The 12,583-nt window shown below is 35.6% G+C and overlaps 2 protein-coding genes and 1 non-coding gene across 8 annotated transcripts in view; 1 reads left to right on the top strand and 2 right to left on the bottom strand.

Moving 5' to 3' along the window:
* The window catches only part of FBXL13 (F-box and leucine rich repeat protein 13), a 309,023-nt gene extending 298,373 nt beyond the window's left edge, over positions 1–10,650 (top strand). Inside the window, exon 23 of the mRNA XM_077155879.1 lies at positions 9,721–10,650. The gene's annotated coding sequence lies outside the window, so the exon portion shown is untranslated. The remainder of the gene's footprint in view (positions 1–9,720) is intronic.
* The window catches only part of FAM185A (family with sequence similarity 185 member A), a 180,376-nt gene that overhangs the window by 68,925 nt on the left and 98,868 nt on the right, over positions 1–12,583 (bottom strand). For all 6 annotated transcript variants that reach the window (XR_013174062.1, XR_013174067.1, XR_013174061.1 and 3 more), the window contains one exon: positions 9,940–10,074. Coding sequence is in view for 2 of the 6 variants with exons in the window: in XM_077156938.1 (XP_077013053.1) it covers positions 9,940–10,074 (135 nt within the window). In the remaining 4 variants the exon portion in view is untranslated. The remainder of the gene's footprint in view (positions 1–9,939; positions 10,075–12,583) is intronic.
* Positions 2,585–2,691, bottom strand: LOC143652757 (U6 spliceosomal RNA). The gene has a single exon (XR_013160826.1). It is a non-coding gene; the product is annotated as a U6 spliceosomal RNA (small nuclear RNA).

The raw sequence follows: 12,583 nt of genomic DNA, 5'->3' as shown, positions 1-12,583 counted from the left end.
CTTTTAATTTTTAATTTATTTCCCATATTATAAAGAACATTTTTCTTATGACATGAATTCTTTTGAATTTGTTGCAACCTGCTTTATGGCTCAGAATATGATCTGTCTGGTAAATATTACATATGTACTTGAAAAGATTGTGGATTCTGCTGACCTAAATTACAAATGTCAGTTTAGGTCAAGTTTGCTTATGGGGTTGTTCAAGTCTTTTACAACCTTACTGATTTTCTATCCACCTTAACTATCATTACTGAAAGAGGGGTATTGAAATTGTCTACTATGATTGTGGATTTGTCCATTTCTCTTTAATAACAATTAGGTACAAAAATGTTTAGGAATATAAAGTACTCTTATTGAATTTACCCCTGTTATCATCAAATGTTCTTTATCCTGATAATATTCTTTGCTCTGACATCTACTATGTCTGACATTAATACAGATATTCTAGCTTTCTTTTGATTAGTCTTAGCATGGCATATTTTTTTCCATCATTCCTTTCAGCTTATTTGCAACTTTATATTTAAAGTTCATTTATTGTAGGCAACACATAGTTAGGCCTTTGCTTTTATCCAATCTGAAATCTCTGTCTTTTAATTTTGGTATTCAAGCCATTTATATTTTTTTTAATTAATTTTTATTTACAAGCATGCTATACATACCAAGTAAACATTCCCCCTTCCTCCCATCCCTCATTCCCCGGTAACCTCTAATCTACTGTCTTTCTCTGCAAGTTTGCTATTCCTAAATAGCTCATATAAGTGGCATCATACAATATTTGTTCTTATGTGCCTTGTTTATTTCACTCAGCATATTTTCAAGGTTCATCCTTGTTACAGTGTGTGGAGAGCCGCCTCCCGGGTCAGGCCTAGTGGTCGCGCTGCAGCCTGCTCTAGAGTTCCCCCCGCCCATCGAGTGAGCCAAGATGGCGCTCACATCCTGCTTCCGCAAATGACACACGCCTGCTCAAACCGCGCCTACCAATCACCCCCGTACACGCGGCGTTAGCTTATTGGACCCTGACTATGTATATAAGCTTTACCCGGACGGGGTAAAGCGGAGACGACCCACAGGGAGCCGTACCTGACGGCCGCATAGAGGTTGTCCCCCCGCGGGATATTCTGTCCCGCGCGGAATCTGCCTGAGAGTATGCAAGCTTGACTCCAGTAAAAGCCTGTGCTTACGACCGCCGTGTGTCTCGAACCCGTTTTTACCGCCCGAGTCGTTTTGTTTGTGCCCGTCTCTCTCCCCCTGTCTCCCTCGCCGGCCGGGGACCTGACACCGAGCGAGACGGCTACGGACAACAGTGTATCTCAAAATTTCATTCTTATGGCCAAATAATATTCCATTGTGTGTATGTGCTATATTTGTTTATCCATTCATTTGGTGATGGACCCTTGGGTTGTTTCCCACTTGGGTCTATCTTTTACCAAAAGATACTTTTGGCGGTTATGAATAATGCAGCTATGAACACTGGCATACAATTATCTGTCTGAGACCCTGTTTTTATTTTCTTAGGATATATATCTAGGAGTGGAATTGCCAGGCCACATGAGGAATTTCACTATTGCTTTCCACAGTGGCTACATCATTTTACATTCCCATCAACAATGCATACAGTTCCAATTTTTCTGCATCATCTCCAACACTTGCTATTTTCCATTTTTTAAAATAATTGTGAATGTGAAGTGGCATCTCATTGGGGTTTTGATTTGCATTTCTGTAATGGCTAATGATGTTGAGCATCTTTTCATATGCCTATTGGCCCTTTGTATATCCTCTCTGGAAAAATATCTGTTCAAGTTCTTTTCCCATTTTTTGATTGGGTTGCCTTTTTGTCAGATTTGCATTTCTGTAATGGCTAATGATGTTGAGCATCTTTTCATATGCCTATTGGCCCTTTGTATATCCTCTTTGGAAAAAATTCAAGTTCTTTGCCCATTTTTGATTGGGTTGTCTTTTTTGTCATTGCACTGTAAAAGTTCTTCACATATTGTGGATACCAAGTCCTTATCTGAAATGTAAACCAATTTACATTTAACATTACCTTTTATATGGTTAGGTTGAAATCTATTACCTTGTTATTTGTATTCTATTTTTTTCTGTTCTGTCCTTTAATTCCCCTTTCCCTCTTTTTCTGACTGCCTTTGAGTTATTTGAATATATCTTTTTTTTCTTTTACATGGGTAGGCACCGGGAATCGAACCCGGGTCCTCTGGCATGGCAGGCGAGGCCTCTGCCTGCTAAGCCACCATGGCCCGCCCTATTTGAATATATCTTATGATCCATTTTATCTTCTTTGTGATATTATCAGCTATAACTCTTTTCTTATTTTAGTGGTTGCTTTAGGCTGTATAGTATACATCTATAATTTATCACAGTTTATATTCAAGGGATATTATACCACCTTATGTATAGTATAGACAGTCTTATGATAGTATATGTGCATTTCTCCCCTCCCAGTTATATTATCGTTTCATGAATTTTATTTTTACATATGTTATAAATACTACAACACATTTTTGTTTTTTTTTTAAACAGCAAATTAACTTTTAAAGAGATTTATTTATTTTATTTTATTTTATTTTTTAAATATGGAAACTTCACAAATTTACATGTCATCCTTGCACAGGGGCCATGCTTATCTTCTCTGTATTGTTCCAATTTTAGTATATGTGCTGCTGAAGTGAGCACTTTTAAAGAGATTCAAAAAGTAAGATAAAAAAATATTTACCCAGGAAATTACCTTTCTCCCCTCCCCCCACTCTACCCTAGATGAAATAGAAAAAAAATCTGGTATCGTTTTCCTTCTGCCTGAAGGATGTCCTTTAACATTTCTTAGAGTGTAGATCTCCTTGTAATGAATTCTTTATCTTCTGTATTTCTGAAATCACCTTTATTTTTACAAGATATTGTGCAAAAATTAGACTCCTAGGGTGAATGTATTTTTTTCTGTCAGTACTTTACAGATGTTACTCTACTGTCTTCTCACTTGCAATGTTTCCAACAAGAAATATGTTATCATCCTTCTATATTTGTTCTTCTAAACATGTATTTAGTCTCTCACTACTTTAAGGTTTTCTCTTAATCTTTGCTTTTGAGCAATTTGATTAGAGTGTGCCTTAGTTTAGTTTTCTTCATGTTTCTAGTGCTTGGTGTTGGTGGAGCTTCTTCAATCCTGAGTTGATAGATTTCACCAAATTGGAACATTTTGAACCATTTCTTTAAATATTCTTCTCTCACCTTATTCCGTCCTTCATGGACTCCAACTACATGTATAGTAGCCTGCCTGAAGTTGTCTCATAGTTCAGTGATGCTCTGTTCATTTTAGTTTTGTTTTTTCCATCATTTCTTACTTTTGGACAATCTGTTGCTACAGCTTCATTTCACAAACATTTCCTTCTGCAATGTCTAATCCTCTATTGATCCCATCCACTGGATTTTTCCTCTCAGACATTACAGTTTCTGACTCTAAGAAATTCCATTTTCATATTTCCCTCCTCCATGTCTCTACTTAACTTTTTGAAATATGGAGTAATGCATTATAATAACTGTTTTAATGTCTTCGTTAATTTTAGTGTGTTAGTTCTGGGTTGGCTTTGGTAGACTGACTTTTCTCATTATGGGTTGTTTTCCTGTTTGTTTGCATTCATGGTAATCTTAAATTATATGTCACACATTGTAAATTTTACCTTGCTGGGTATAGGATATTTTTGTATCCCTATAACTATTCTTGGGCTTTCTTCTGGGGCACAGTTAAGTTGCTAAAATGAATTTGATCCTTTTGATTTTTGCTTTTAATAATTGTTACATATGACCAGTATTTAGTCCAGGGCTAATTATTTCCCATAGCTAAGACAAGACCTTTTTCAATACTTTATCAAATGTTCTATCATTTTTAGGGTTTTCTGCCCTGGGAGAAGGAACAGGGACTATTATTGGCACTTGTGAATGCTGAGTATTCTTCTCATTAATCCTTTCAGGTAGTTTCTTCCCTAGTCTCAGGTAGTTTCTTCACATGCATGTTGTTCAGTACTCTGCTGAACACTTATGGTGCTCCCTCTACACATCTGTCCTCTCTGATACTCTCTTGTGAACTCTTGCAACCCTTGTCTCCCCAGACTCAGCTTTGTCTTCTCGACTCAGGAATCTGCTGAGCTTCACCTGTGTTACTTCTCCCTGTCCTGCACGATGGAAACTCCCTCAAGGTAATAAGATGGGCCAATCATAGAGCTCACCTTATTTGTTTCCCATTTTTCAGGAATCACTGTCCTTTGTTGCCTTATCTCCAGTATCTTCAAAGCTTTTTTTTGTTTCCTATATTTTGTCTTAGTTTTTTGGGAAGCTGTTTAAGGTAGAAGGGTAAATCCAGTCTCTGTTACTCTAGCGACTGTTCAGAAGTTGCTACTTTGTTTCTAAAATCTGTCTCTTAATGTAGACATGATGGGGAGCCACACAAATGTGTGCATGCCTGTATGTATGTGTGTGTGTTTAGGAAGTAGCATCCACTGGTTATACTGGGGTTAATTCTTTTGTTTTAAAATAGGATTAAAAACCTACACTCTCTTCCACCCCTTCTCCCTCCTCGCATAACAGGCTTTATTTATTTATTTGGTTGAGAGGATAAATTCTGCTGTTGACTTATTAGCAGCAGATTAACTTTCACTACATCCGGGTTGAAAAAGGAGAGAGAGAGAGAGAGAGAGAGAGAAAGAGAGAGAGAGAGAGAGAGAGAGAGAGAGAGAGAGAGAGAGAGAGAGAGAGAGAAGATAATCCCCTTTTACATTACAAACACTACTGACCACCCCTATGGGAAGCAAAATTCAAGTACATAAGGGAAGTACAAAAAAAAAGATAAAAAGACAAGCCAGTGAGCTCACAAAGCTTACTGGCTGGCTAGATAACAATCTGAAAATTTTATTGTTTTTTTTAAATACATTTCACAAACAAAACTTCTAACACAAGACACAACAATTCCATAACCAAACATTTTAATTATCACAGACTGCTTTTAACTATTTATACTCTTTTCTCAACAAAAATACAACCCAAGACATCTTGAAATCTTTACTGACAAGAATATATTTTTGAGTCACTTTTAATGGTGTCCTCCATTGCATTTTCTCTCAATTACCTGATCTAATAATAAAGTCAACAGGATTCTAGGGACTGAGAAGTATATAATTCATCAGTGTTGCCCAAGGAATAATCTTGGAGAAACTTCCTCAAGTTTTTTCTTCTGAAATGTCTACAGTCCATTGCACTTTTTCTCTCAGACATTGAGAGAAAATGCTTTCATTTCTATAAATTCAGTTTGGTTTTTAAAATATCTTTCATGCCTTTTTTTCAACTTTTTTAACCTGTGGAATACAGTTATAACAACTATTTTATTATCCTTCTCTGTCTGACATCTGTGTTAGTTCTGGTTGGTTTTGATTGATTATTCTCTTCATGGTGATGTTCATGTTTTCTTGCCTTTTTGCATGTCTGTAATCTTTTATTGGATGCCAAATATGGTGAATTTTACCTTGTTAGGTCCTAGATATTATCGTATTCCTATAAAGCTTGAACTTTGCTCAGGGATGCAGTTACATTACAAGGAAACAGTTTGAACCTTTAATGTTTTCATTTTACAGTTTGTTAGGCAGTCCTGGAGCAGTGCTCAGTCTAGGGCTAATTATTAACCACTACTTAGTGCTCTATCCAGGACCCTTGAATTATGAGTTTTCCCAGTCTGGCAGATGGAACAGGCATTATTCCTGGACCTGTGTAAGCACAGGCTCTATCCCTCTGACACATTATCCTATGAACTCTAGCTGCCTTGGTCTTGAAGTACTCTTAACTTGGTTTCTCCAATTCATAGTGTCTGCTAGACTCCACCTGCATTCTCTCTCTCCTGTAATGTGGCCTAGAAACTTTCTAATGGCATTAAGTGGTGGCTCATATAATTTGCTTGCTATCTCTCAGTGATTACTGTCTATCATTGCCTTATGTCCAGTTCTGTTTTATTTATCTTGCATATTTAAAAAAAAATTGTTGTTGTCATAGTTTCAGAAAAAAATATGCATCACAAGCCAAACTCATTATACCCTAGGACTGGGATCTGCACTTTGATCATATAGATCAGGGGTTAGAAAACTATAACCCACAGGACAAATTTGGCCTGGGGCCTGTTTTGTATGGCCTGAGAGCTAAGAATGATTTTTACTTTCTATTTTTTTTGCATGGGCAGGCACTGGGAATCGAACCCGGGTCTCTGGTACAGCAGACAAGAACTCTGCCACTGAGCCACTGTTGCCCACCTGATTTTTATGCTCTTAAAGAGTTGTAAGAAGCAAAAACAAAACAAAGAATATGCAACAGAGAACATATGTTGTCTGAAAAGTAACAAGTATTTATTATCTTACCACTTTATGGGAAAAGTTTGCAGACTACTATCTAGATTAATAGAAAAAACAAAACTGAAAACCAAACCCAAACTTTGATGTGCTTTAAACAAAAAATTATTTATGAGGTTCACCTCAAAGATCAGATTTTTTTCCCATTTTGAGAAAAAATTGTCCCTAGATTTCAGAAGTGGCATCCTGTAGGCTTAGTCCCATTTCAAACTCTTATCCAACGCAAGAACCAGATTATTATAAATCACAATATCATTGCATGTATAACTCTCAAGCCTAACAAGCTAAGAACTTTCTTCTTACTTGATGGTTTCTTTTCATGCCAAAAGTTTATTTTTAATATTTAAAAATTTCCAGTTTTACTAAAATGAGGTGAACTCAAGAGTGCCATCTTCCCTATATTATAAAGACAGTGACAAACATCAAATCCTTTGATTGCCAGCACCTTTTACCTTTATAACATCCTATAAACATCTAGATTGGCGATTTTTCAGCCAAAAGCACTTTGTACCAAATGCATTTCTGGGCTTAGAGAATAGTTTAATAAACCACAGTCAGGTTTCATATCTAAGTTGATGAATCAAGTATAAAACCTAATAGAGAAGGCTGCTTCTTATTAGAAATGTCTTATTTAGCTACCAACACCCTATTAAATTACCAAACTTAGAATCACATCATAGCTTTTGTAAGGATTAGAGAATGTACCCCAAGAATGTACCCCAGGAAAAATATATACTGTGCATAGCCTCTAAGTAGATTTCATCCTGAGAGAGCCCTGAGTTTTCTTTTGACCTCAGAATAGTACATAAGACTTGTAAATCACTGCAAGGATTATAAAACTGAGATTTATTTATCAGTGACAGCAATAGGAAGGGAAGCCATGGAGCAGGAAATCAAATGAAATTACAGGGTTGATACATCAAAACTCTGTGGGAAGCCTAAGCCTGAAGGTTTAAATCTTACTGGCATGGTTTCATGCAGAAATTATCCCAAAGTCATGCTAAAGACACAATCCAGACCTCTTAGCAATAAGGGTATTTCTAGTTTTTATACCTCATAGGCTCTGTGAGCTCTGTGAGCTGAGCTCAGCTGCCTATAATAACAACTCACATATAAAGCAGCTCATTATTTCAAAAATTGTGTTTCAGACTGGAAATCTCCATAGAAGGAAGCAATCTGCCCTCAGATTTTCTAAACCTTTTAAATTACTTCATCCATTTGATACATAAGGCCTGTGGCCTTTCGGGCACCAGTTTTAGAATAAAAATGAAATAAGAAAGTTTCTCTTAAACCTAATCACCATATCTGCTCATGCTCACACTCACAGCTCTCTCCAAGTGAGACTGCTGCTGTCTCCAGCTGGTGATCCTCTCTGTATTATTCCTTATTGCATTTACTCTAATATCAGCAACAACTTACAGAGCCATTTGGGCCCAACCTCATTGTTTATCATTTGCTACTCTACAATAGGACTCTGCTGAACAGTACTTAGATTTTTGCACTGTAAGCAGAAAATACATTCTTCATACTGCAATTTGGCTCTTCCAGGTTCAAGAAGTAGAGGCCAGAGTTTCAGATACAACACAATAACACAAAATGAATTAAATAGAACGAGAAGTTTCATAATAACCTAATGAGCTAAGTGTGCACATGCTTCATAGCATTCATTCATTCATTCCTTCAATCAACAATTGTTGAAATCCTATTCCTTTGTGAGTTCAAGAGAGATCACTGTGGAGTTAGGCCACTACATTCTTTCTCCTAAATTATTGCAGTAACCTGCTAACTAGTTTTTCCTTTGTTGATCCTTATCCTTTCCAATCTTCAGAATGACATTTCTGCTAAACGAACCTAATTATGTGAACCTCAAATTAAACTTTTCAGTGGCTTTGTGTTGTTAATATAAAATCCAAATTTTTAGCTTGGTTTACAATGTGCTATATGATCTGATCCCCGCCAACTCTCCAGCCTCTTTTTATGCCACTTTCTTCCTTATTCTCTCTACTATGCCATGTTTGATCTTTTTCAGTTCCTCAAACTCCCAATACTAGTCGAATTTAGATATGCCCCCTCTATGCTTTCACAGCACCTTCTCCTTACCTTTATTATAACATTTAATCCTCTTTATTATATTCACTGGTTATTTGTCCTTCCTCACTGGGATGTAAGCTCCTCACAAGGCAGATAACCTATGCTTTATTTATTTTGGCATGTCTAGCTTCCAGCTATGTCTGACTCAAATGATTGTTGAGTGACTAACTGCTTGAATTAAAAAAAAATACAGAGGATAGCAAAAGGACAAGTTAGGATAGGGAAAGTTGGGGAGAAGAAATATAATGTGTGTTTTAAAATATAAATTTGAAGTGTTGCTGGTTTAGTGGAATGGAAATGAGCAAGAACATAAGAAAGAGGTCAGGTCTGAAGATACTAATTTAGAAGTTATATGTGTAGAAATAATGGCTGAAGTTATGAGAACAGGGTTTTAAAACAATCTAAATTTCAGAAGAACATAAGGTTCTGAGTAAAGGAATGAAAATATTTCAAAACAGTTTAATGTATAATTCAAACATTGTTACATATGTAAAATAATTGATTAATTAATCATTTGATTACTCATGATTCAGAGCAAATAGCCAAATTTGTATATTATTGCTTTAGATTACTGGAACCAAAAAAAGGTAACTCCATTGACTCCTTATCAAACTCAAGAACATTAGATCTTGACTAGTTTATTCTTACCACATTTGATATACTTAAATTTCCATCAAATTTTCAAAGTTTGCCCATTAGGCCCTGAATAAGATCTGGAAAAGACTTGTTATTTTAATTCCTGTGATACTTTTTGTTAATATTCTATGATTTTAACAGACTGATTTATTAACTTTTATGACATATAAAATCAAACTTGATCTTATGAAGACACTCTCTCCACCCACAAATTTCCTTTTTTTAGTCATTATCTATCTCATGGGTAAATCACTAAGTATACATTTTATATACACAGTTGAACTTCAATGTCCTTAGTAGAATTTAAAAGAAAACTTCATCTGAATTATTTTCTTTTACTATGTGCAAATATTACCTTAAATATTAAAAAAAAAAAAAGTGTCACCCACCATTGCAGTCAAATGTAGCCAGGAAAATGTGTAAAAGCTACTCACCTTTGTGAGAATGAGTATTTGGTATACTTTTAGAACAAGTAAGTTTATAATGTGCATATATCAGATTTTTACTCTAACCATACAGTTAATTTTAAAGATTTTTAAGTTCAATTATTAGAAGGAAGCTGTGCCACAAAAGTTTTAAAATCAATTTCACTCAACAGGACTGGTGAACATTCCCAAATGATTTAATAAGATCCTTGAAAACCAAATGTCTGCTTCATGTTACTGATAAGCAATTGGAAGAAAAAATATGCCAAACACAAGAATGTGAATGTGGAAAGAAAGAAAAAGATATAAAACTGCAGTTACATACATTATATTTCTACTTGTGTATGGGCAATGACTATTCATGTGATAGAGAAAATGCACAGCCTCCTTACCAGTAATTGTTATACAATCATCTTCGTGGACTTCAGCCATTTCCCGAATATGAATCTCTGAGTTCACATCAACCTCTTTCCCTGATAACTGTAAATAAGCTTGAAGAGAAGATGGGACCTTGACGACAATAGAGCCTGTAATAAATTTAAAGGAGCACTTATTCATGCAAAGAAATCAAAAGCACTTATGCCTGTTATAAATTAGATTGAAAGGGAACATTGTTCCTCGTATACCATCTTTATTGTGCATTATGTTTACTTAACAGTAGTGCCTTTTCCTTACTCCCAGGTATTCAGTTTCCTTACTCCCAAGGCATTCACAGTAACTTTCATCAAGAATATGAGCCATTAAAATATTATGAATTACTATTTCTTCCTTTTTGTCAATCGCCCTAGATAGCTTACTCAATACCAGAGAAGTCAGTAGTTTGTGGCATGTGTAGCTTACAAACAGAATTTACCATTTACTGAGTATTTACTAAGAGCCAGCCATTTTAATGTTATTATCTCATTTAAGTACATCAATTTTATGGGTATTATCATAATTCCCATTTTACAGAGGAGAACTTGCTCAAGTTTCCCCTAGAGTCAGTGTTGGAATCTACATCCATTCCAAGGACTATAAAGCCCATGAGCTTATCCACTATGGTATTTCATACAATATTGCCTCTGTATACTACAGGACATGAGACCTCACTGATCACTATTACACATATAGAACTCTAAGCTCATACTTTTAATTGTGCCTTATGGGGGGAGGGAGATAACATAAACTAAAAATATTACTTGATTCAATTAGGCAATTGAGTTTCTTTTGAGTGGATCTCCAGCTTCCAGGTACCTGGGCAAGATATCCAGTTTTATTTCCAGTACTATCTTGTGGTAATTCAAGTTTCAAAAGGAGGAAATCAGAAAATTAGCTATGAAATCATTTTTTCAAAACAGTTACTTGGGTTGTATGCAGTGCACACTCTTCTTTCAGTAGTTTTTCTTCTTCCTCTGTTTCTTATATATCAAATAAAATAGGTAAGAGGCCCTTAACATAATTAACCCCCATCTTAAGGACAAAGGGAGTCAAAATGACATCCATAGTGAATATTATAAACATTCCTTTTAGAAAGCATTTATTTATTGCTCATGACTTTCCTTTTAGTCTGATAAACATTGGCCTAAGTCTTCTTAAGTAATTTCAGGTCTTCTCAGCAGTGAAGTATATACAGACTTGATTCTGAGTTTGGGGTAAGACTAATGAACTGCCTTATTCCTTGATAAAGGTGTTAAGCAATATCAATAGTTCTATCCCCACCTCCCTCCATATTCTTAAAAAACAAAAACCACCACTACCAAAGTCCCCCACTATTTGCAAATGAAGAACACCCATGACTTAAAAACTTTCCCAAATGTTCCATCTTTAACAATCACACTATCTTCTTGGAAAGGAGAGCTCTTGTTATGTCTCCAAACTCTCTTCATTTACTGCTATCTTGAAAAATTTCAATATTGAAATACCAACAGCAACATTTATTGAAGGCAATTATATTAAGATTAGTGATTTTTCCCAAGAACATAAAACTAAGTGGAAAACCAGTACTTTGAAGCAAGTCTGATTCCCAAGCCCAAACACAGCCTGTGGTAGTTAGGTTAAGGTGTCATCTTGGCTAGGTAATGGTGCCCAGTTGTTCTGTTGCTGATGACTTAAATCATCAGCATGTGAAATTCATCAATGGCTGATACCTGTGGTTAGCTAAGGGGAGTGCCTTCTGCAATGAATGATATTTCATTTAATCAGCTGAAGGCTTAAAAGAGAGAGGTCAGAAGAGAACTCAGCAGCTCAGAGACAACACAGACTGGGACATTTGGAGATGCAGAAGAAACGTCCCAGGAAAAGCCGTTTGAACCCAGAAGCCAGGAAAGAGGGCAAGGAGACGTTGCCATGGGCCTTCCCATTGACAGAAAAACCCAGATAAAAGTTACCTGTCTTTCCCCCAAGAAACTATAAATTTATAACTGAATAAATCCCCTTTATAAAAACCAGTCCATCTCTGGTGTATTGCACTCTGGCAGCCTCAGCAAACTAAAACACAGCCTTTCTGAACAAATAAAGTCACCACATTCACTTTCATAAGGAGAGAGAAAATAAGCATTTTAATATTCTTTTTCAAATGGAAAAATGAAGAAGACCTAAGAGACTTTAGTGACTGGCTCTGATATCTACAGAGAATATTAGCAGAATGAATTCCAGTTATCTTCATCATTAAGCAAGGAAGTCCAAAACAACTTTCCACTATTCTAAAAAGTTACTGTTTCAACTGTAGAGAAAAGAATGGAAGTAAGGAAGAAATCTTTGTTTCCAGTTTTCTTTAAGCTTTGGCTAGTGATATTGCCCAGTTATGAGAAAATACAAAATTGCAATTCTAATCAAACTTGCAAAACCATATTTTATTTCAAAGGTTACTGAAGCAATATTTCAAAAAAATACTCCAGGAAATTTTTACATGGATGAGGATTAACAATTTTTTTGTTTGTGTTGTTTTACTTTTTGGAGCATTCATACAAAACAGGAAATTATTTTCATGTAAGAGCTGCTTATTCAAAACTCTGTCTTTACTCTAGTATTAGTTAGATTAAATGTACTAGTGGTTTA

Source organism: Tamandua tetradactyla, chromosome 1, assembly GCF_023851605.1.
Source record: "Tamandua tetradactyla isolate mTamTet1 chromosome 1, mTamTet1.pri, whole genome shotgun sequence".
NCBI lineage: Eukaryota > Metazoa > Chordata > Mammalia > Pilosa > Myrmecophagidae > Tamandua > Tamandua tetradactyla.
This window is presented reverse-complemented; position numbering and strand designations above follow the sequence as displayed.